The sequence below is a fragment of the Oncorhynchus nerka genome, linkage group LG23 (assembly GCF_034236695.1).
Source record: "Oncorhynchus nerka isolate Pitt River linkage group LG23, Oner_Uvic_2.0, whole genome shotgun sequence".
NCBI lineage: Eukaryota > Metazoa > Chordata > Actinopteri > Salmoniformes > Salmonidae > Oncorhynchus > Oncorhynchus nerka.
This window is the reverse complement of record NC_088418.1, coordinates 11,900,988-11,926,196: the sequence shown is the minus strand read 5'-3', so window position 1 is coordinate 11,926,196 and position 25,209 is coordinate 11,900,988. Positions and strand designations below refer to the sequence as shown.

General features: G+C 49.3%; 1 protein-coding gene across 3 annotated transcripts in view; it reads left to right on the top strand.

The window, feature by feature from the left end:
- The window catches only part of LOC115106305 (cerebellar degeneration-related protein 2-like), a 36,302-nt gene that overhangs the window by 6,925 nt on the left and 4,168 nt on the right, over nucleotides 1-25,209 (top strand). The window contains exons 1-5 of one of the 3 annotated variants that reach the window (XM_029628902.2): nucleotides 2,359-2,574; nucleotides 3,247-3,455; nucleotides 21,667-21,779; nucleotides 24,395-24,543; nucleotides 24,624-24,788. In XM_029628902.2, coding sequence (XP_029484762.2) covers nucleotides 3,386-3,455; nucleotides 21,667-21,779; nucleotides 24,395-24,543; nucleotides 24,624-24,788 — 497 coding nt within the window. In that variant the 5' untranslated portion in view covers nucleotides 2,359-2,574; nucleotides 3,247-3,385. Of the gene's footprint in view, nucleotides 1-2,358; nucleotides 2,575-3,246; nucleotides 3,456-21,666; nucleotides 21,780-24,375; nucleotides 24,544-24,623; nucleotides 24,789-25,209 lie in introns of those variants that run through there. The other 2 variants (XM_065007857.1, XM_065007856.1) reach the window with 2 other exon arrangements.

Below are 25,209 nucleotides of genomic sequence, written 5' to 3'. Positions count from 1 at the left end.
CACGTAGCGTGTTGGTGCTGTATGGGGAGGTGCCACGTAGCGTGTTGGTGCTGGTGGGGAGGTGCCACGAGCGTGTTGGTGCTGTATGGGGAGGTGCCACGTAGCGTGTTGGTGCTGTGTGGGGAGGTGTCACGTAGCGTGTTGGTGCTGTGTGGGGAGGTGTCACGTAGCGTGTTGGTGCTGTGTGGGGAGGTGTCACGTAGCGTGTTGGTGCTGTGGGGAGGTGCCACGTAGCGTGTTGGTGCTGTGTGGGGAGGTGCCACGAGCGTGTTGGTGCTGTCTGGGGAGGTGCCACGTAGCGTGTTGGTGCTGTGTGGGGAGGTGCGTGCTGGTGCTGTGTGGGGAGGTGCCACGTAGCGTGTTGGTGCTGTGTGGGGAGGTGCCACGTGGGGAGCGTGTTGGTGCTGTGTGGGGAGGTGCCACGTAGCGTGTTGGTGCTGTGTGGGGAGGTGCCACGTAGCGTGTTGGTGCTGTGTGGGGAGGTGCCACGTAGCGTGTTGGTGCTGTGTGGGGAGGTGCCACGTAGCGTGTTGGTGCTGTATGGGGAGGTGCCGTGTTGGTGCGTGGGGAGGTGCCAGCGTGTTGGTGCTGTGCTGGGGAGGTGCCACGAGCGTGTTGGTGCTGTGTGGGGAGGTGTCACGTAGCGTGTTGGTGCTGTGTGGGGAGGTGTCACGTTGGTGCTGTGGGGAGCGTGTTGGTGCTGTGTGGGGAGGTGTCACGTAGCGTGTTGGTGCTGTATGGGGAGATGCCACGTAGCGTGTTGGTGCTGTGTGGGGAGGTGCCACGTAGCGTGTTGGTGCTGTATGGGGAGGTGCCACGAGCGTGTTGGTGCTGTGTGGGGAGGTGCCACGTCCCTCAACCCCCCTCCCTCCAGAGAAGAGAAGAGATAGACGAAACGAGACGAGAGCAGAAAGGCTTGATTCATACCAGCCCCCCCCTCCTTTTATAAATCAGAGCAGCTGGATTCAGACTGGCTTTGTTGACAACAGTAGAGAAGAGCTTTAGCAGCTATGCAATTCAAATGATTTGTGTAAAGAAAACAACGTGCGCTATTTCCCACCATGCGTATCACTGTAGGCACAATGGGGATCTAATGGCTCTGATGTCGCGTCCCTCTGTCAGCCAATGCTGTGACCTATAGGGTGACATCCCCACAGACAGGATCCTCAGATCTCTAATACTGTGTATAATGTCCTGTCTTCACCCTGACCTAGGGAGTAGGAGAAGGCCCGTATGCACAGATCTAGGACCAGCTCATCCTCTCCAACACTGGGGAGAACACCAAACAGCTGACCTTAGATCAGCGGAGCGATTTACATCCTCCTATGTCACAAAGCAAGATTAGTTTAGCTGTGGCTGGCTCTTCTACATCAATACAATCCTGCCCGCCATTACACCCCCCCCACAAGGCTAAGACTTTCATTGGGCAAAGTGATCTGAGTAATTACTGCTCAGAGCCTGAGAGAGAACCACATCAAGTTGTTTTGGTGGTGGTTGGTGGAACTGAAAGGTTGCCCCCTGGTGGTGATATGTGTGTAATACATGTAGGGCAGGGTAGCCGAGTGGTTAGAGCGTTGGTCTAGTAACCAGAAGGTTGCAAGTTCAAACCCCTGAACTGACAAGGTACAAATTTGTCGTTCTGCCCCTGAACAGGCAGTTAACCCACTGTTCCTAGGCCGTCATTGAAAATAACAATTTGTTCTTAACTGACTTGCCTAGTTTAAAAAAGAATAATACTCAAATGTCTGCTGCACTCCTGGGGGGTAATTCAGGGGATGTGAATGATGCTCAATAGTGTGATTCACTGTTACTCAATTGGCCCTCAGGCAACACAGCTACAATGTGATGTATTTCAATGCATGACTTTCTTGCATAATAGTGTATGTGTTATATCTGAGTGTTGATTCTAGTGGGGTTAACACCAGTGGGGTTTGAAATGTAGTATGGCTATATGTCATGTACTGTCATTAAGACTCGGTTGGTCAAGGCTACATGACTGAAAGCAACAACAATGCTGTGTGACTAGCAAACACAGTCATAGATGTTACTGGTAACTCAAACATTTACTGGGAAATCAATATAGAAAATAAGGCTTCACACCCTACAGTGTTAAAACAACACCCCAAAAACAAGTTACTGTAACACCATAGTTGTTCATTCTCTAACACTGAGAAAGTGTAACAGCATCCATTCATATAAAGTGTTAATTTAAGTCGGAGTTAGGACCCACACTCTCAGGTTGTTAGTCTATCAGCACTTTGAAAAGTCTTAGTTGAACACATTTCATTTCTAAGAAAGTGTTCAAATGTAAAACCGTCTGTGTTAAAATTCCGATCTCAAATCTGCTGTGCCCCCCGTTTGTAATAGTGTTAGGAAAGGAGGAAGAGGGAGAGACATCTGCCACGTCTGTAAACTACACATTCTCTCCACTAGCGGTTCTTGGAACAGGATAGGAAGGGGGATTGAGAGAGAGCGAGAGGTGGGAGTAACAGAGACAGAAACACAACCCTGTTTTAAAGACCCCAACAGACCCGTTTCCGTTTCACACTGCCGCGTGAGGGTGATGCGCGCAAGGTTGGTGGCAGAACGTCAACCTCTTAGAGTGAAGGCAAAAAAAAAACATCTATCTATTTACGTGTTGCTTATGAGTACATTTCACACTACTTTGGCATTATAATTGGAATCGTATGAATGTCCTGCTTAATATAATGTTTGTGTCATCATCGCAAATCTACTGCATTATACTTAAAAGACAGTTCAACACCAACCAGTAAAATGGCTCTTTGGCTAGCTTTTGCTACAGCCTATGTCAATGAGCGTTAGCATTCTAGCTAACAACTGATGCATTCAAAATAGTTATTTTGCAAAGATCACAACCAAATAATCTTAGAGACTGTTCAAGCTGGAATCAAACCATCAGTGTAAGCGTATGAGAACATCCCCCCAAAAGTGATTTTGTTTAGAGGAAATAGAACTGTAAATCTAGGCAATGTTGAACGGGCGCAGATGGCCATGGCTTTATTACTGCAGCCAAGAGTCTCGCGCATCTGTGCATGACGTCAGTGTGTCGTGTACTGGAAAGGAGTCGCTATAAGAAACAATAATTGGCTAATTCACACGGCATGGTTTTAAAACAGTGTTCGAGTCTCTTGACTTTATGTGTCATTTTGATTAATCTGTAGCCAAGAAAAATATATATATTTAGCCTGCTTCATCGGTTAACGTCACAGCTCTTTCCTCATTCAGAATCTGAAGGAAGATGAGCTCACGTTATTCCAGAGGCGGGCGGGCAGCGAAATTGCGTGTGTGTCTGATTGTGTAGCCAGCTGGTAGGCACGTCTTTGCTGGGTTCCAGGACAAGGCGGATGGTGGTATCCGTGTCTCGATGCTAGGAATGGAGGAATTTGTCACCGACGAGGAAGAGCCATGGTACGACCAGCAGGATCTCGAATCGGGTAAGTAACGACGCATATGAGAACTCCGTTTGCAGCCAACCGCATCCCGTATGTCAATGCACCGGGTAGCGGTTCGTTATTGGCGAGCTCAGATGTTCTTCCCAAACAAAGGCCTTTATGATCAAAGGCTTCTAAAGATCAGTTTGCGAAGGTACATTTGTCCGTGCATCTTGACAAATAGTAATGGCACTGCTCTTCGAAATCTGCAGCCGCAGTTTAATATTTAGCTTCTTTCTGACATCAAGTTATTGAAGGGATTCCTAGGGCCTTTCTGACGTGGATTGGGGGAATCATTTCTCTGCTGTTGTCACAATATTGCAAGAAAAACCAAATACTCTGCTGTGTTCGGTTGGTGATTGCAAACAATGGATTATAATATTACTATCTAATAAATTAACCATAAATAGAAGTTAGGAGATTTCGGCTGTCATCACAGCAATGCAATTGTTCTTTACAGGTTGCAGTAATGATTAGGGATCACTTAACCTTGTTTATGCAGTTAATTGGGTTTTTGTTGATTTCCTCATTCAAGCATTACATATTATATTTTCCTTTTAGAATGTGGTGACTTTCAAGGCCTGTAGACTGTCATGTCCATGTGCCCATAATTGAATAAGAACTGAACGTGTCAGTTGAACATAATCAATGAGAAAGTGATGGGTTGAGACAAAGCGCATACATGGGCCAAAAAAAGGCCATGAAACATGCTTGACTTGCAGATCCACCAGAATAGTTCATGAGCCAGAGATTATTTCGGTGCCCACAACGTTTTCCCACAATGCAGCATAATTCACAGTATGCTGCAGTAAACATACAGGGTAATACAGCAGTGTAGCGGAGCACCATTGAGCCCTGATAATACATTGCTCTTTACAGTACTGTACTGTAATATATCATTACAGTAGCTAACTGTGAATGTGTTGCTGTAAACATACAGGGTAATACAGCAGTGTAGCGGAGCACCATTGAGCCCTGATAATACAGCACCATTACAGTAGCCTGTAAACTGATAATAGCGGAGCACCATTGAGCTCTTTACAGTACTGTACTGTAATATATCATTACAGTAGGTAACTGTGAATGTGTTGCTGTAAATTTACAGCCATTTGTTAGTGTACTGTTTTAAGTCACTAGGCTATTCCCCAAATATATATTTTTGCAGTAGGCTAGTCAACTACGGTCCAGGCCTTGTGCATCACTTCTCTTCCACATTCATTCTATGCGACCATATATGATATTTACATAAAGATAACCTACTTGACCTGGGCCATGTAGATTGTGTGAACACCATCATTCAGCGGAACCGCTATTAGTCTGAATTCAATTTGTATTTGTATTTATTATGGATCCCCATTAGTTCCTGCCAAGGCAGCAGCTACTCTTCCTGGGGTTTATTAGGGATCACCATTAGTTCCTGCCAAGGGAGCAGCTACTCTTCCTGAGGTTTATTATGGATCCCCATTAGTTCCTGCCAAGGGAGCAGCTACTCTTCCTGGGGTTTGTTATGGATTCCCATTAGTTCCTGCCAAGGGAGCAGCTACTCTTCCTCAGGTTTATTAGGGATCACCATTAGTTCCTGCCAAGGGAGCAGCTACTCTTCCTCAGGTTTATTAGGGATCACCATTAGTTCCTGCCAAGGCAGCAGCTACTCTTCCTGAGGTTTATTAGGGATCACCATTAGTTCCTGCCAAGGCAGCAGCTACTCTTCCTGGGGTTTATTAGGGATCACCATTAGTTCCTGCCAAGGGAGCAGCTACTCTTCCTGGGGTTTATTAGGGATCACCATTAGTTCCTGCCAAGGCAGCAGCTACTCTTCCTGAGGTTTTATTAGGGATCACCATTAGTTCCTGCCAAGGCAGCAGCTACTCTTCCTGAGGTTTATTAGGGATCACCATTAGTTCCTGCCAAGGCAGCAGCTACTCTTCCTGGGGTTTATTAGGGATCACCATTAGTTCCTGCCAAGGCAGCAGCTACTCTTCCTGAGGTTTATTAGGGATCACCATTAGTTCCTGCCAAGGCAGCAGCTACTCTTCCTGAGGTTTATTAGGGATCACCATTAGTTCCTGCCAAGGCAGCAGCTACTCTTCCTGAGGTTTTTTATGGATTCCCATTAGTTCCTGCCAAGGCAGCAGCTACTCTTCCTGGGGTTTGTTATGGATTCCCATTAGTTCCTGCCAAGGCAGCAGCTACTCTTCCTGGGGTTTGTTATGGATTCCCATTAGTTCCTGCCAAGGCAGCAGCTACTCTTCCTGGGGTTTGTTATGGATTCCCATTAGTTCCTGCCAAGGCAGCAGCTACTCTTCCTGGGGTTTGTTATGGATCCCCATTAGTTCCTGCCAAGGCAGCAGCTACTCTTCCTGGGGTTTGTTATGGATTCCCATTAGTTCCTGCCAAGGCAGCAGCTACTCTTCCTGGGGTTTATTATGGATCCCCATTAGTTCCTGCCAAGGCAGCAGCTACTCTTCCTGGGGTTTATTAGGGATCACCATTAGTTCCTGCCAAGGCAGCAGCTACTCTTCCTGGGGTTTATTATGGATCCCCATTAGTTCCTGCCAAGGCAGCAGCTACTCTTCCTGGGGTTTATTATGGATCCCCATTAGTTCCTGCCAAGGCAGCAGATACTCTTCCTGGGGTCCAAACACATAAAGACAACTTATATTACACATAAAACAAAATATGAAACAGTACATCATTAAATGCATATCCCAAGCTGCTGATAATGTATCTGCTGAGCTGTAGCCTTGTCAAACAACTTTGCACTTCTTGCCAGCATTAGGGCTATTTCATATCTCCCCTCTTCTTCACTACATCACTCTTTTTCTCTTTGCCTCGCTCCTGCCAAGGCAGCAGCTCTCTTCCTGGGGTTTCGCTCCCTGCCTCTCGCTTCTCTCGTTCCTGCCAAGGCTCCCTGCCTCTTGCTTCCTCGCTCCCTGCCTCTATTATGGATCCCCATTGCCTCCTCGCTCCCAGATCTTGCTTCCTGGGCTCCCACATAAAGCCTCTTATATTCCTCTAAAACCCTGAAACAGCTCCCATCATTAAATGCATATCCCAAGCTCCCTGCCTCTCGCTCTGCTGCCTGTAGCCTTCTCTGCTCCCTGCCTCTCCGCTCCTGCCTCTTGCTTCCCTCGCTCCCTGCCTCTTGCTTCCTCGCTCCCTGCCTCTTGCTTCCCTCGCTCCCTGCCTCTCGCTTCCCTCGCTCCCTGCCTCTCGCTTCTCTCGCTCCCTGCCTCTCGCTTCTCTCGCTCCCTGCCTCTCGCTCCCTGCCTCTTGCTTCCCTCGCTCCCTGCCTCTCGCTTCTCTCGCTCCCTGCCCCTCGCTCCCTGCCTCTTGCTTCCCTCGCTCCCTGCCTCTTGCTTCCCTCGCTCCCTGCCTCTCGCTCCCTGCCTCTTGCTTCCCTCGCTCCCTGCCTCTCGCTCCCTGCCTCTTGCTTCCCTCGCTCCCTGCCTCTTGCTTCCCTCGCTCCCTGCCTCTCGCTCCCTGCCTCTCGCTTCTCTCGCTCCCTGCCTCTCGCTCCCTGCCTCTCGCTTCCCTCGCTCCCTGCCTCTCGCTCCCTGCCTCTCGCTTCTCTCGCTCCCTGCCTCTCGCTCCCTGCCTCTTGCTTCCCTCGATCCCTGCCTCTTGCTTCCCTCGCTCCCTGCCTCTCGCTCCCTGCCTCTTGCTTCCCTCGCTCCCTGTCTCTTGCTTCCCTCGCTCCCTGCCTCTTGCTTCCCTCGCTCCCTGCCTCTTGCTTCCCTCGCTCCCTGCCTCTCGCTCCCTGCCTCTCGCTCCCTGCCTCTCGCTCCCTGCCTCTCGCTCCCTGCCTCTCACTCCCTGCCTCTTGCTTCCCTCGCTTCCCTTGCTCCCTGCCTCTCGCTCCCTGCCTCTCGCTCCCTGCCTCTCGCTTCTCTCGCTCCCTGCCTCTCGCTCCCTGCCTCTTGCTTCCCTCGCTCCCTGCCTCTTGCTTCCCTCGCTCCCTGCCTCTCGCTTCTCTCGCTCCCTGCCTCTCGCTCCCTGCCTCTTGCTTCCCTCGCTCCCTGCCTCTCGCTTCTCTCGCTCCCTGCCTCTCGCTCCCTGCCTCTTGCTTCCCTCGCTCCCTGCCTCTTGCTTCCCTCGCTCCCTGCCTCTCGCTCCCTGCCTCTTGCTTCCCTCGCTCCCTGCCTCTCGCTCCCTGCCTCTTGCTTCCCTCGCTCCCTGCCTCTTGCTTCCCTCGCTCCCTGCCTCTCGCTCCCTGCCTCTCGCTTCTCTCGCTCCCTGCCTCTCGCTCCCTGCCTCTCGCTTCCTCCCTGCCTCTCGCTCCCTGCCTCTTGCTTCCTCGCTCCCTGCTCTCTTGCTTCCCTCGCTCCCTGCCTCTCGCTCGCCCTGCCTCTTGCTTCCCTCGCTCCCTGCCTCTTGCTCTCCCTCGCTCCCTGTCTCTTGCTTCCCTCGCTCCCTGCCTCTTGCTTCCCTCGCTCCCTGCCTCTTGCTTCCCTCGCTCCCTGCCTCTTGCTTCCCTCGCTCCCTGCCTCTCGCTCCCTGCCTCTCGCTCCCTGCCTCTCGCTCCCTGCCTCTCGCTCCCTGCCTCTTGCTTCCCTCGCTCCCTGCTTGCCTCCCTGCCGCTTGCTTCCCTCCTGCCTCTCACTCCCTCTCGCTCCCTGCCTCTCGCTCCTGCCTCTTGCTTCCCTCGCTCCCTGCCTCTTGCTTCCCTTGCTCCCTGCCCTCTTCCCCCGCTCCCTGCCTCTCACTCCCTGCCTCTTGCTTCCCTCGCTCCCTGCCTCTTGCTTCCCTCGCTCCCTGCCTCTCGCTCTCCTCCTGCCTCCCTGCCTCTCGCTCCTCTCTTGCTTCCTCGCTCCTGCCTCGCTCTCTCGCTCCCTGCCTCTCGCTCCCTGCCTCTCGCTCCCTGCCTCTTGCTTCCTCGCTCCCTGCCTCTTGCTTCCCTCGCTCCCTGCCTCTCGCTCCTGCCTCTTGCTTCTTCGCTCCCTGCCTCTCTCCCTGCCTCTTGCTCGCTCCCTGCCTCTTGCTTCCTCGCTCCCTGCCTCGCTCCTCCTCTGCTCTCCTCGCTCCCTGCCTCTCGCTCCCTGCCCCTCCCTCGCTCCCTGCCTCTGCTTGCCTCTTGCTTCCCTGCCTCTCTTGCTTCCTCGCTCCCTGCTCCCTCTTGCTTCCCTCGCTCCCTGCCTCTTGCTTCCCTCGCTCCCTGCCTCTCCCTGCCTCTTGCTTCCCTCGCTCCCTGCCTCTTGCTTCCTCCCTCCCTCTTGCCCTGCCTCTCGCTCCCGCCCTGCTCCCTGCCTCTCGCTCCTGCCTCTCGCTCCCTGCCTCTTGCTTCCCTCGCTTCCCTTGCTCCCTGCCGCTTGCTTCCCCCGCTCCCTGCCTCTCACTCCCTCTCGCTCCCTGCCTCCCTCTCGCTCCTTGCCTCTTGCTTCCCTCGCTCCCTGCCTCTCTCTTCCCTTGCTCCCTGCCGCTTGCTTCCCCCGCTCCCTGCCTCTCACTCCCTGCCTCTCTCTTCCCTCGCTCCCTGCCTCTCGCTGCCTCTCTCTTCCCTCGCTCCCTGCCTCTTGCTCCCTGCCTCTTGCTTCCCTCGCTCCCTGCCTCTCGCTCCCTGCCTCTTGCTTCCCTCGCTCCCTGCCTCTCACTTCCGTGCCGTGCATCACTCATTCCTAATCTCTCTATCACTTCATCTCTTTGTTCCAATTATTAGGATATCTGCCACAGGCTGAGAGCAGATGGTGCATTTGCATTTGAGTCATTTAGTAGAAGCTCTTTTCCAGAGCAACTTACATGAGCAATTTAGAGTTAAGTGCCTTGCTCAAGGTCACATCGACAGAGTAGTTACCTAGTCGGCTCGGGGATTCGAACTAGGTAATGCTTTGACCCTGCTCTTGATCTGGTCCTATATATATACAAACACACACACTATACACACACACACACACACACACACACACTACACCAGTGGAGGCTGCTGAGGGGAGGGTGGCTCATAATAATGTCTGGAATGGTGCAAGTGGAACGGCATCAAACAATGTTTACCATTCCACTTACTCTGCTCCAGCCATTTATTAAAATATTTGTATTTATTTGACCTTTTATTTAACTAGGCAAGTCATTTAAGAACAATTTCTTATTTACAATGGCGGCCTACTCCGGTCAAACCTGGACAACGCTGGGCCAATGCGGCCTACAGGACTCCTGGGTGTGATACAGCCTGGATTACCATGAGACTGTCCTCCCAAATTAAGGTGCCACCAGCCTCCTGTGCACACTATACACACTATATACACACACACACACACACAATATACACACACACACTATATACATACACACACACACACACACACACACACTATACACACATGTACGCATGGATTTTCTACTGTATATATGTGGAGGAGTAGGGGCCTGAGGGCACACAGTCTGTGCATGTATTGTAATGTTTTTAACATTGTATAAACTGCCTTAATTTGTCTGGACCCCAGGAAGAGTAGCTGCTGAGAGCGGGCAGGAGGGGGAACGGAGTGTGTGGACACATCAGTAGATGTAGATGAAGATATAAATAGGATATGAGGATATAAATAAAGGCTGATGTATCTTCACTTTATTCAGAAAGAAGAAGAAGAAGAAGAGTGAGGGAAAGGGAAGAAGAAGAAGAAGAAGAAGAGTGAGGGAAAGAGAGACAGTAGAAGAAGAAGAGTGAGGGAAAGAGAAAGAAGAAGAAGAAGAAGAGTAAGGGAAAGAAGAAGAAGAAGAGTGAGGGAAAGAGAAAGAAGAAGAAGAAGAGTGAGGGAGAGAGACAGTAGATCAAAGGAGGAAGACAGGATGAGACATGAAAGAGAGGAGAAAGATCAGAAGAGAACAAGCCCCAATTCTCTCTCTCATTCTCTGCACCCAGCCTTCCTCTCTGCGCCCAGCCTTCCTCTCTGCGCCCAGCCTTCCTCTCTGCGCCCAGCCTTCCTCTCTGCGCCCAGCCTTCCTCTCTGCGCCCATTCTTCCTCTCTGCGCCCATTCTTCCTCTCTGCGCCCAGCCCCAGCCTTCCTCTCTGCGCCCAGCCCCAGCCTTCCTCTCTGCGCCCAGCCCCAGCCTTCCTCTCTGCGCCCAGCCCCAGCCTTCCTCTCTGCGCCCAGCCCCAGCCTTCCTCTCTGCGCCCAGCCTTCCTCTCTGCGCCCAGCCTTCCTCTCTGCGCCCAGCCTTCCTCTCTGCGCCCAGTCTTCCTCTGTGTGCCCAGCCCCAGCCTTCCTCTCTGCGCCCAGCCCCAGCCTTCCTCTCTGCGCCCAGCCTTCCTCTCTTCACATCTCTCTGGTGCATCCTGTTTTCATCAGAGGTGCTATTTAGCCAGAAGGTTTGGCAGATTGAAATGTGGTAATAATCAGATGAAGAAGAGAACTTCCATGCTTTAGCATCAAAGCAGGCATTTACTGATGCAATGAGGCAACCTGCTGTTCTATACTGTAAGGGATCAGCAAACGTGTTCCATCTACAATACAGACGCAGACATTTCCATGCATTCTATAAACACAACGCCAGGAGAAAAACACATCCACGATCATGCTTGGAATCCTTTGTAAAAACAGACCCAAGGCTGGCTCTAGACCAAACTCTGAGCTGAAGCTATGTGCCCAGACCAGCTGTTGGGACCTGATTGGTTAGCAGAGCTGGACTCTACATCTAATGACCGGGTTGTAACGCCGCCTACCTGCTGTTATTACAGCTTTACCATCTCTTCAACAACCACCTCTCTACATCTCCAGACACACACTTGCTTTCCTTGTTATCCTGCAGATAACAATTTGCGGATGCATCATTTGTACACAGAATTTGAGCTTACTGAAGACTGCAGGTGAAGTCGTACTGAAGGGGGTTGGCCTGCTTCACAGCTTTTCTGCAGACGAGAGAAGGAGGACAAAACAGGGAGAGGTCCTGTTTTCCATATTCCTGTGACTCCTATGGGAGATGTGTATCTATAAAAACAACACACTGCTCAGAAAGGCTGGGCACATTCCAAACCAGGGGTGTTTCCTTTCACGTGTGCACACACGCACACACACATGCGAACGCACACCGGTTACAGTTGTATTACAGGTATTTCTGCAGCCAACAGTTCTGTGTCGTTTCAATGTTTGACTCCCCAGCACTAAGCCCCAACTGATCTGATTACAGGGCTCAGAGACAGTGGCTCTGATACCCAGACTGTACTGTTTTGTGTGTGTGTGTACGTGTGTGTCAGTTGGTTGTGACAGGAGTGTGAATCTTCCCCTGAGGACAATATGTCAGTGTATCTGACACTGCTAAAACATCACAAAAGAAAACCATAGAATTGGCCTGATAGCCTATGCAGGAAATGCACACAATCCATTATGTGTCAGTCACTGGGTCTGGGTGGTGATGTCATCCTTCATGGGGAAGTTGACTTCCTGGTGTCCTTGTTTGGAGACAGTGGTCTCTGGAGGGTATTGATTAGGATGTTTAATGTTGCAGAGAAACACAGTGCTCACCTCGCTCTCTGTCCCTCTCTGTCCCTCTCTGTCCCTCTCTGTCCCTCTCTCTGTCCCTCTCGCTCTCTGTCCCTCTCTGTCCCTCTCTCTCTCTGTCCCTCTCTGTCCCTCTCTCTCTCTGTCCCTCTCGCTCTCTGTCCCTCTCTCTCTCTGTCCCTCTCGCTCTCTGTCCCTCTCTGTCCCTCTCTCTGTCCCTCTCTCTGTCCCTCTCTCTGTCCCTCTCTCTCTCTGTCGCTCTCTGTCCCTCTCTCTCTCTGTCCTCTCTCTCTCTCTCTCTGTCCCTCTCTCTCTCTGTCCCTCTCGCTCTCTGTCCCCTCTCTGTCCCTCTCGCTCTCTGTCCCTCTCTCTCTCTGTCCCTCTCTGTCCCTCTCTGTCCCTCTCGCTCTCTGTCCCTCTCTCTCTCTGTCCCTCTCTCCCTCTGTCCCTCTCGCTCTCTGTCCCTCTCTCTCTGTCGCTCTCTGTCCCTCTCGCTCTCTGTCCCCCTCGCTCTCTGTCCCCCTCGCTCTCTCTGTCCCTCTCGCTCTCTGTCCCTCTCGCTCTCTGTCCCTCTCGCTCTCTGTCCCTCTCGCTCTCTGTCCCTCTCGCTCTCTGTCCCTCTCGCTCTCTGTCCCTCTCGCTCTCTGTCCCTCTCTGTCCCTCTCGCTCTCTGTCCCTCTCGCTCTCTGTCCCTCTCGCTCTCTGTCCCTCTGTCCCTCTCTGTCCCCTCTGTCGCTCTCTGTCCTCTCTGTCCCTCTCTGTCGCTCTCTGTCCCTCTCTGTCGCTCTCTGTCCCTCTCGCTCTCTGTCCCTCTCTGTCCCTCTCGCTCTCTGTCCCTCTCGCTCTCTGTCCCCCTCGCTCTCTGTCCCTCTCTCTCTGTCCCCCTCGCTCTCTGTCCCCTCTCTGTCCCCCTCGCTCTCTGTCCCCTCGCTCTCTGTCGCTCTCTGTCCCTCTCGCTCTCTGTCCCTCTCGCTCTCTGTCCCTCTCGCTCTCTGTCCCTCTCGCTCTCTGTCCCTCTCGCTCTCTGTCCCTCTCGCTCTCTGTCCCTCTCTGTCGCTCTCTGTCCCCTCTCGCTCTCTGTCCCTCTCGCTCTCTGTCCCTCTCGCTCTCTGTCCCTCTCGCTCTCTGTCCCTCTCGCTCTCTGTCCCTCTCGCTCTCTGCTCTCGCTCTCTGTCCCTCTCGCTCTCTGTCCCTCTCGCTCTCTGTCCCTCTCGCTCTCTGTCCCTCTCGCTCTCTGTCCCTCTCGCTCTCTGTCCCTCTGTCCCTCTGTCGCTCTTCTCGCTCTCTGTCCCTCTCGCTCTCTGTCCTCTCGCTCTCTCTCGCTCTCTGTCCCTCTCTCTGTCGCTCTCTCTCGCTCTCTGTCCCTCTCGCTCTCTGTCCCTCTCGCTCTCTGTCCCTCTCGCTCTCTGTCCCTCTGTCCCTCGCTCTCTGTCCCTCTCGCTCTCTGTCCCTCTCTGTCCCTCTCGCTCTCTGTCCCTCTCTCTGTCCCTCTCTGTCCCTCTCGCTCTCTGTCCCTCTCGTCCCTCTCTGTCCCTCTCGCTCTCTGTCCCTCTCGCTCTCTGTCCCTCTCGCTCTCTGTCCCTCTCGCTCTGTCCCTCTGTCCTCTCGCTCTGTCCCTCTCGCTCTCTGTCCCTCTCGCTCTCTGTCCCTCTCTGTCCCTCTCGCTCTCTGTCCCTCTCTGTCCCTCTGTCCTCTCGCTCTCTGTCCCTCTCGCTCTCTGTCCCTCTCGCTCTCTGTCCCTCTCTGTCCCTCTCGCTCTCTGTCCCTCTCGCTCTCTGTCCCTCTCTGTCCCTCTCGCTCTCTGTCCCTCTCTGTCCCTCTCACTCTCTGTCCCTCTCGCTCTCTGTCCCTCTCGCTCTCTGTCCCTGTCCCTCTCTGTCCCTCTCGCTCTCTGTCCCTCTGTCGCTCTCTGTCCCTCTCTGTCGCTCTCTGTCCCTCTCGCTCTCTGTCCCTCTCTGTCCTCGCTCTCTGTCCCTCTCGCTCTCTGTCCCTCTCGCTCTCTGTCCCTCTCCTCTCTGTCCCTCTCGCTCTCTGTCCCTCTCTCTGTCCCCTGTCTCTGCTCTCTGTCCCTCTCGCTCTCTGTCCCTCTCTGCTCTCTGTCCCTCTCTGTCCCTCTCGCTCTCTGTCCTCTCTCTCTGTGCTCTCTGTCCCTCTCGCTCTCTGTCCCTCTCGCTCTCTGTCCCTCTCGCTCTCTGTCTCGTCTCTCATTCCCCTCTGAACACCCACTGTGGGACTTACCCCCCTGTCGTAACATTTGCTGTCATTAAATGTGAAGACTGTTATATTTATCAAATCAATTCTCTATGTGTAATTATTATGTAATTAAACTAATCACGGAATCGTAATTAACTAGGAAGTTGGGGCACCATGGGAAAATTGTTGTATAGAGTTTCAATTTCCCAAATATAACTCTTCAGATATTTTATTATCGATTACAGTTTTCTATTGATGTATTGTTACCTCATCAGTCTCATTACTAAACGTCACAAACCCACGGCACAAACACTAACAGATCATGAATCAGCGATTTTACAAATTGGCTTAATTATATATTTACTAACTAACTAATCACTCACAGAATTACATAAACACACACATAAATAGGTCATACATTGGTTACTGACATGATAGGAAAGTCCCTAGTGGACTAAACCGATATGGCGGCTTGGTAGACAAAGGAAAGGGGTGGGGCCAGTTCAAGAGCGGGAAACTCAGAGAGGATTCACAAAAATACAGTTGATAACTACACTCATGAAATGCTAATACGTTGAACATGAACAACTGCTCATTAGAAAATAAATATAAATTTACATATTTACGAGCGTATGCCTTTGTCTCTCTCTGTGATCGCCAGTCCGTCTACTGGATAATAGTCAGTTGACAGAAAGCCTCTGGTTTGTCCACTAGAGATCAAAGTCTGTCGTAGTTGTAGGTTGTTATAATGGATACGTCAGAGTGCCATTCGGGAAATATTCTTTAGATCGGATGTGTTTACCAGACTAAAGAATTTCAACAGCTGCAGACTGAATAATTGGTCTTTGGTTTGTAGATTTTGTCACCATTTCGGCGTGGGGGATGATCTCTACGTTCTCTGGTCTTGTCCTTTGGTAGAGTTGTAGTTTGAACCACTTCACACACCAGCATCACCCGGCGTGTTTTGGTTAGGAGTCGTAGCCATTTCAATGTGGGGACCCTGCCCCGGCGTTATCTTGACTAAATGTACATTTTGCCACGAGTCCTTTTTATTAGAAAAGGGGGCGTTCCATGACGTCGATGTAAATGTCTGTGCTCACGGGGTGTGGTTAACTTTAAATGAAAACAATGATCTTGTTTAGAATGCTAACATCACATTTCATCTTCTCACAAATAGTTTTTAATATTTGATGATATATTTTATACAACATTTAGATGTAAACCCCATAATTGAGAAGTGGAACACAACCAAAGACACAGTAATGTGTGTTCCCTGTCCTTCATGAGATCACCAATGAAACAAACTCAACATGACTGTCCCTTAAGTGTCCACAGACCACTCCAACTGCTTGGAATACAGAAATGCTGTTCAATTATTCAACCTTTTGATGTCCAAGTGTCTCTCTCTCTCTGTGTTCCACAGTTACATTCCAATCTCCTATTCTACTTAACCCAGAGGTATTTTACGACGTCATAAAGCGTCCCCCTCTTCCTCTGCAGGAGAGAGAGAGGACCCACTGCAACCTCCTTCAGATCTTCACAGGAGAGTTATGACACCCCTCTCAACACCCACTGTGGGACTCGTCCCCCTCTGAACACCCACTGTGGGACTCATCCCCCTCGACTCGTCCCCCTCTGAACACCCACTGTGGGACTCGTCCCCCTCTGAACACCCACTGTGGGACTATTCTGTTATACACGGTCCCTTGTCCCATTCTAATAGGTCCTATTCTGTTATACACGGTCCCTTGTCCCATTCTAATAGGTCCTATTCTGTTACACACGGTCCCTTGTCCCATTCTAATAGGCCCTATTCTGTTACACACGGTCCCTTGTCCCAATCTAATAGGCCCTATTCTGTTATACACGGTCCCTTGTCCCATTCTAATAGGCCCTATTCTGTTACACACGGTCCCTTGTCCCATTCTAATAGGCCCTATTCTGTTACACACGGTCCCTTGTCCCAATCTAATAGGCCTATTCTATTCTGTCCCAATCTATACATTCGGTCCCTTGTCCCAATCTAATAGGCCCTATTCTGTTACACACGGTCCCTTGTCCCAATCTAATAGGCCCTATTCTGTTACACACGGTCCCTTGTCCCAATCTAATAGGTCCTATTCTGTTATACACGGTCCCTTGTCCCAATCTAATAGGCCCTATTCTGTTATACACGGTCCCTTGTCCCAATCTAATAGGCCCTATTCTGTTACACACGGTCCCTTGTCCCAATCTAATAGGACCTATTCTGTTATACACGGTCCCTTGTCCCAATCTAATAGGCCCTATTCTGTTATACACGGTCCCTTGTCCCAATCTAATAGGCCCTATTCTGTTACACACTGTCCCTTAGTCCCAATCTAATAGGCCCTATTCTGTTACACACGGTCCCTTGTCCCAATCTAATAGGCCCTATTCTGTTATACACGGTCCCTTGTCCCAATCTAATAGGTCCTATTCTGTTACACACGGTCCCTTGTCCCAATCTAATAGGTCCTATTCTGGCGGTCCCTATTCTAATAGGTCCTATTCTGTTATACACGGTCCCTTGTCCCAATCTAATAGGCCCTATTCTGTTACACACGGGCCCTTGTCCCAATCTAATAGGCCCTATTCTGTTATACACGGTCCCTTGTCCCAATCTAATAGGCCCTATTCTGTTACACACTGTCCCTTGTCCCTAATAGGCCCTATTCTGTTACACAGGTCCCATTCTAATAGGCCCTATTCTGTTATACACGGTCCCTTGTCCCAATCTAATAGGCCCTATTCTGTTACACACGGTCCCTTGTCCCAATCTAATAGGCCCTATTCTGTTATACACGGTCCCTTGTCCCAATCTAATAGGTCCTATTCTGTTACACACGGTCCCTTGTCCCAATCTAATAGGTCCTATTCTGTTACACACGGTCCCTTGTCCCAATCTAATAGGTCCTATTCTGTTACACACGGTCCCTTGTCCCAATCTAATAGGCCCTATTCTGTTACACACGGTCCCTTGTCCCATTCTAATAGGCCCTATTCTGTTACACACGGTCCCTTGTCCCATTCTAATAGGCCCTATTCTGTTACACACGGTCCCTTGTCCCAATCTAATAGGCCCTATTCTGTTACACACGGTCCCTTGTCCCAATCTAATAGGCCCTATTCTGTTACACACAGTCCCTTGTCCCAATCTAATAGGCCCTATTCTGTTACACACGGTCCCTTGTCCCAATCTAATAGGCCCTATTCTGTTACACACGGTCCCTTGTCCCAATCTAATAGGTCCTATTCTGTTACACACGGTCCCTTGTCCCAATCTAATAGGCCCTATTCTGTTATACACGGTCCCTTGTCCCAATCTAATAGGCCCTATTCTGTTACACACGGTCCCTTGTCCCATTCTAATAGGCCCTATTCTGTTACACACGGTCCCTTGTCCCATTCTAATAGGCCCTATTCTGTTACACACGGTCCCTTGTCCCAATCTAATAGGCCCTATTCTGTTACACACGGTCCCTTGTCCCACTGCCTCATTCTAACGGAGCAGTGGGACAGCACTGAATCCACAGAACTAGAATCAGATTCTATGACTGGAAGCAGCCTCCTCGTTGTTAGCGAGTCAGATTCTATGACTGGAAGCAGCCTCCTCGTTGTTAGCGAGTCAGATTCTATGACTGGAAGCAGCCTCCTCGTTGTTAGCGAGTCAGATTCTATGACTGGAAGCAGCCTCCTCGTTGTTAACGAGTCAGATTCTATGACTGGAAGCAGCCTCCTCGTTGTTAGCGAGTCAGATTCTATGACTGGAAGCAGCCTCCTCGTTGTTAGCGAGTCAGATTCTATGACTGGAAGCAGCCTCCTCGTTGTTAACGAGTCAGATTCTATGACTGGAAGCAGCCTCCTCGTTGTTAGCGAGTAAGATTCTATGACTGGAAGCAGCCAACCTCGTTGTTACGAACTTTAACCCTTTGAGGAGTGACTTCTCAGTGTTCTCTTCCTGAACGTTCAATCGTTTCGTGAGGATTGGATCGGCCATAGAATTGAAATTGGAATGGAAATTAAGCAGTCGTGAAATAGGAATTGGTTAAGTAACATTCAATGCTGTGCATATGCTGTGCATAGTGCCGGAAGGGTCAACACCCATTCACAGATACCTGTGTAGTAGCAGAGGCCCCACAGGAGTTAATTAGCTGTGAGTGCAGCAGGCAGGTCTATGTATAAGCCCATGTCAGAGAGGAGCTGGTAGCAGCCTGCTTTTCTCCTCATTAGTTTAATTGAGGGGAGACGACAAGACAGGACAAGACAATAAGAAAAGAGGAGACCGCATGGTTGAAAAGCAAGCACTGGAACAGCATTGTGTGGGCGTGAGCTTGCCATCTCTCCTGTCTGTTCTTTCTGTTTCTGAACACTCTTCAAAACAACCAACATACTGTGTTCTCTCTCGTTGAAGATCAGATTCTGATTAGAATGAACTTTTGATTATCGAATAACTGAAGTGTTGATCAGTGATCCCATTGTTCATCACTCTCAACCTCCAGGGTTTTTACTGTCAGCTCAGTCTCTACAATGAGTGATGGTGTTTCCATTGAGTTGTTGTGTGTTTTCCCTTCTCAGATTTGACCACAGGTCCCAAAACACCAAACATATCTCGCTGCTGTGTCAGACCTGAAAATAAAGACTATGAATCCGACTGATTCACTCTGAAGGCAGAATACAGTCCCTTCCACTTCTGTTCGACCCCTGAGAGAGAGGGAGAAGTATTCTAGTCTAGACTTATTGTTAGTGTCTTGTATTGCTTCACTCCTAGAACAGTGTTCTTCATTCCTGTTCCAGGGTGTACATGTCTACGAGCTTTTGTTTGAGGCCACACTCTGCTTGCATGTGAATAAAATGCTTAATCTGACAGCATCTTCATATCCTGTCACTTTCTACTTTAGACATTAGCATCCCCTCCGCCTTGCTGCAGAGAGACACACTGCATAATATATAGACTCTGTGGAGAAGTGGTGTCTTGTCTTCTGATGATCTTGGCAGACATCGCAGATCTTCACTGACTGAGACACAAGGGTCAAAGATCTCAGATCTTCACTGACTGAGACACAAGGGTCAAAGATCTCAGATCTTCACTGACTGAGATACAAGGGTCAAAGATCTCAGATCTTCACTGACTGAGATACAAGGGTCAAAGATCTCAGATCTTCACTGACTGAGATACAAGGGTCAAAGATCTCAGATCTTCACTGACTGAGATACAAGGGTCAAAGATCTCAGATCTTCACTGACTGAGATACAAGGGTCAAAGATCTCAGATCTTCACTGACTGAGATACAAGGGTCAAAGATCGCAGATCTTCACTGACTGAGATACAAGGGTCAAAGATCGCAGATCTTCACTGACTGAGATACAAGGGTCAAAGATCGCAGATCTTCACTGACTGAGATACAAGGGTCAAAGATCGCAGATCTTCACTGACTGAGATACAAGGGTCAAAGATCTCATATCTTCACTGACTGAGATACAAGGGTCAAAAGATCTCAGATCTTCACTGACTGAGATACCTTTTCTTTCTAGTGTTGTCTCTCTCTCTCTCCCCCTTTGTCTCCCTCGCTTTTTCTCCAAAATGAGCTTGTTCATCTATGTGTATCTCAGGGAGGAATGAAGGTGGAATATGATATTTTCTGGTTAAAAAAATTAACTCCTTTTTCATATTAAATTGCGATCTTGTCTCGTCATCCCCAACAGAGGGCGAAGGTCTCGTCATGCGTCCTACGAAACATGACCCACCAAGCCCACTCTGCTTCTTAACACCCGCACACTTAACCCATAAGCCAGCTACACCAATGCATCGAAGGAAACACTGTTCAACTTACAACAGGCACCGGCCCGCCACAAGCAGTTGCTAGAGCGCGATGAGCCAAGTAAAGACCCCCAGCCAAACCCTCCCCTAACCCGGACAACGCTGGGCCAATTGTGCGTCGCCCTGTAGGACTCCCAGTCACAGCCGGTTGTGAACACCAGGCTGTAGTGACGCCGCAACACTACGATGCAGTGCCTTAGGTCTCCCGAGTGGTGCAGAGGTCAAAGGTGGAATGTTTTAATGTTCTGTTTGCAGATGCTCTTAGAAGCCTGCGGAACTTAGAACTGTGATGTATTCCAAATTATAAACTGGGTGGTTTGAGCCCTGAATGCTGATTTGGCTGACAGCCGTGGTATACCAGACCGTATACCACATGTATGACAAAACAGTTATTTTTACTGCTCTAATTACGTTGGTAAACAGTTTATAATACCAATAAGGCACCTCGGGGGTTTGTGATGGCCAATATACCACGGCTGTATCCAGGCACTCCTCTTTGCGTCATGCATAAGAACAGCCCTTAGCCGTGGTATATTGGCCATATACCACACCTCCTCTGGCCTTATTGCTTAAGTGAATCATCATGTTACAGTATGAACAATGCTTTCTACTGTGGTTGTCATAGGGACGAGTGCAGACTATTTTTAGTATCTTCACTGACATCACTCAAATCTTTGGACCAGCAAAACCTGTTCCTGACGCTCTCTTATTTACATTTACATTTAAGTCATTTAGCAGACGCTCTTATCTTGGTGCATTCACCTTATGACCTCCAGTGGAACAGTAGTGCATCTAAATCTTTTCAGGGGGAGGGGGGGTGAGAGGGATTACTTTATCCTATCCTTTATTTAGACAGTTTGTTACAGCTTGTTGCTCTCAAAATGTAAAATCTCTTTCTCTCCCTCCAACCTATGTCCTTCTCCGTCTCCCATGGCCCTCTCTAATCTCTCTATCCCATCTCCTCTCTCCCCTCCCATCCCCCTCTCTCTCCACACTTCCACCCCCCTTCCATCTCTCTCCCACCTCCCTCTCAATTTCAATTTAAGGGCTTTATTGGCATGGAAAACGTGTTTCCATTGCAAAAGCAAGTTAAATAGATAATAAACAAAAGTGAAATAACCAATCATTTTTTTTACAGTAAACATTACACTCAAAGTTCCAAAATAATTATGACATTTCAAATGTCATGTGCAAATAGTTTAAGTACAAAAGGGAAAATAAATAAACAATCAATATGGGTTGTATTTACAATGGTGTTTGTTCTTCACTGGTTCCCTTTTCTTGTGGCAACAGGTCACAAATTATGTTGCTGTGATGGCACACTGGTATTTCACCCAATAGATATGGGAGTTGATCAAAATCGGGTTTGTTTTCGAATTCTTTGGATCTGTGGAATCTGAGGGAAATATGTGTCTCTAATATGGTCATACATTTGGCAGGAAGTTAGGAAGTACAGCTCAGTTTCCACCTCATTTTGTGGGCAGTGTGCACATAGCCTGTCTTCTCTTGAGAGCCAGGTCTGCCTACGGCGGTCAGTCACAGTGGTCAAGTATTCTGCCACTGTGTATTCTTTGTTTGGGGCCAAATAGCATTCTAGTTTGCTCAGTTTTTTTTTGTTAATTCTTTCCAATGTGTCAAATAATTATATTTTTGTTTTATCTCTCTCTCCTTCTTGCTCTTTCTCTCTCCTTCTTGCTCTCCCTCCCTCCCTCCCTCCCTCCCTCCCTCCCTCCCTCCCTCCAACTCTCTCTCTAGACCTCCACCTGGCAGCAGAGCTTGGGAAGACTCTGTTGGAGAGGAACAAGGAGCTGGAGGATTCTCTACAGCAGATCTACATCACCAATGAGGAGCAGGTGCAGGAGATTGAGGTAGGAGGGCCAAGTCTCAAAAGCTCCATGGATCCATATCAATAGTCTAAAGTCTACCCACATCGAAGGGTTGGAACCTAAATTATTTTCCAATCGTTGGTTTTGTGCAGAAAGAAACCTTTTTTTTCAATCCGTTCCTCAGCAAAATAAAGTTTTGAACCGGTTCAAACTCCGAAACAATTTCCCTTCTGTTCCTTTTTAACCTCGGAAATCATTATTTTTATTTTGACATTTTAGCTCGACATTAAATTACTTCACCCATGGCTAGAGCAGCTTGTCATGGAGCGGGCAAGCTATGTACATTCATTGAAATTTTGCGGGTGAGGAGAGCACTGGGCATGAAGCGCTGGGCATCTTGTGATTACATGCATTGACATGCGCTGATCCACCTCTACGCAGACGACACACTTCTGTATACTTCTGGCCCCTCTTTGAACACTGTTAACTAACTTCCAGACAAGCTTCCATACAACTCTCCTTCCGTGGCCTCCAACTGCTCTTAAATGAAAGTAAAACTAAATGCATGCTATTCAATCGATCGCTGCCCACACCTGCCCGCCCGTCCAGCATCACTACTCTGGACGGTTATGACTTAGAATATGTGGACAACTACAAATACCTAGGTGCCTGGTTAGACTGTAAACTCTCCTTCCAGACTCACATTAAGCATCTCCAATCCAAAATTGGATCTAGAATCAGCTTCCTATATCGCAACAAAGCATCCTTCACTGATGCTGCCAAACATACCCTCGTAAAACTGACCATCCTACCGATCCTCGACTTCGGTGATGTCATCTATAAAATATTCTCCAACACTCTACTCAACAAATTGGATGCAGTCTATCACAGAGCCATCTGTTTTGTCACCAAAGCCCCATACACTACTCACCACTGCGACCTGTACGCTCTCGTTGGTTGGCCCTCGCGTCATACTCGTCGCCAAGCCCACTGGCTCCAGGTCATCTACAAGTCTCTGTTAGGTAAAGCCCCGCCTTATCTCCGCTCACTGGTCACCATAGCAGCACCCACCCGTAGCACGCGCTCCAGCAGGTATATCTCACTGGTCACCCCCAAAGCCAATTCCTCCTTTGGTTGTCTTTCCTTCCAGTTCTCTGCTGCCAATGACTGGAACGAACTGCAAAAATCACTGAAGCTGGAGACTCATATCTCCATCACTAGCTTTAAGCACCAGCTGTCAGAGCAGCTCACAGATCACTGCACCTGTACATAGCCCATCTGTGAACAGCCCATCGTGAGCTAGGCCAGAGCTAGCTAACAAACTAGCTTGTGTGTGCAGAGCGGCACCAGAATTAAAGTAAAAACACGTCTTACCTTTCTGTAGTTAATAAATCCAATGTGAAACGCGATAACTGTAGTATCCTTAAATAGCATTGAAAAGGTTAATCCATTCTTCTCTCCCTAATTTCTGCCTGTAACGCCAGTAGCTACTGTAGATGATGTATTCTTCGGTGGGAGGGGAAGGTAGCCTACACACACTGGCAAAGATTTCAGGAAGGCACTGGAATAAGTTTCATAGTGACAGTGAGGGCTTTGCATAGTCTCTTTGTTGTATTTTTGTGGGACTGGAAAAAAATGCCCAGAACATAAAATACAATTATTAACTGGTTCCCATGCTTTTAAAATTAAGGTTATGTTCCGGAACAGTATAGATCACTTTTGTTCTGGTTCTGTTCCTCGAAATTTTTTATATTTTCTGTTCGCTGAACCGGTTCCAAAACCTGTCCACCTCTCAACAATCTTAACTCTAACATATCCAATCTACACCTAACTTATGGGTAGAGGTTGACAATCTACCTGTTGACTGAGCAGAGTCGTAGGAAGTTGGCTCTTCTCTGCTGTGGTGGCTGGCCATAGTGCTGTGGCCTACCTAATGCCTCAGTAACTCTTTGACCCTGCTGGCTGATCCTAATCTAGTGAAATGGTTCACTGAGTTCACGACCAAGGGGTTTTCGAGTAACCAGGGGAGGGAATAGAAGTGTTGCCCTTAACCAGCAATTGCCAGAAAGCATCCATCCCCCTAAGGGCTTAGGGGTAGTAGAACATGGGGTAGTAGAACATGGGGTAGTAGAACATGCCCCCATCTGTTTTAATGTATTGTATGCCTTTGGAAAGCATCCATCCCCCTAAGGGCTTAGGGGTAGTAGAACATGCCCCCATAGAACATGGGGTAGTAGAACATGGGGTAGTAGAACATGGGGTAGTAGAACATGGGGTAGTAGAACATGGGGTAGTAGAACATGGGGTAGTAGAACATGGGGTAGCATGGGGTAGTAGAACATGGGGTAGTAGAACATGGGGTAGTAGAACATGCCCCCATCTGTTTTAATGTATTGTATGCCTTTGGAAAGTATTCAGACCCCTTGACTTTCTCCACATTTTGTTACGTTAGAGCTTTATTCTAAAATGGATTTAAATTGGGGGTTTTTCCCACATGAATCTACATACAACACCCCATAATGACAAAGTGATGAGAACATTCTGCTCCAGTCATTACCACGACCCCGTCCTCCTCAATTAAGGTGCCACTAACCTGCTTTGGTGTGTGTGTATATATATTTATTTATTTATTATACAGTATGTCTCTCTCTGTGCAGTACCTGGCTAAGCAGCTGGAGGTGCTGAGGGAAATGAATGAGCAGCATGCTAAGGTGTACGAGCAGCTAGATGGGACAGCCAGAGAACTGGAGCTCACCAACCGTACCCTGGTACTGGACAGCAAGGCCTCACAACACAAGATAGAGAGGTGAGCTGGACGGACGCACATCGTCAAACGCACGTACACAAACGCACTAACCCCATGTCTCTCTTCCCTGGTTCTCCCAGGTTGACTGGGACCATCGAGACCCTGCAGACCCAGGTGGAGTCTCTCTCTGGGCAGGTGGAACAGCTCCACTCCCTGGAGCTGCTCAGGGTCCGGAGGGAGAAGAGGGAACGACGCAAAACCATCGCCTCCTTCCCCTGCCTTAGGGAACTCTGCACCGCACCCAAGTGAGGACTCCTAGCAGTCACACTCACGTCTTTGGTTACTGGATCTCAAGGTCCCTAGACTATGTATTGAGCTTGTCTGTCTGTCTGGCAGGTACAAGTAAAGCCAGGTGGACACTACACGATTTTCGCTCCGATTTAACTGTCCCAGACAAGTTTTTGTGATCGGAGACAAAATCCACATGTCGTTGCCTACTCGTGGTGGGCGGCCATCACCGAAGCTCGTTTAATGTAAGCGGGTCAGAGACACAATCTGAGAGCTACCGATCCCGTCTTTGAGCCGTACCAGACGTCCCGAGATTCTCAGACGTTTGATTTTTATCGGCACAAAATCTGCAATGCTCTTGTAGTGTGAGTACGGCGATCATCAATAGCCAATGAGAGCTCGCCAGAGAAGAAGCCAGTGAGATGATCACCCAGAATG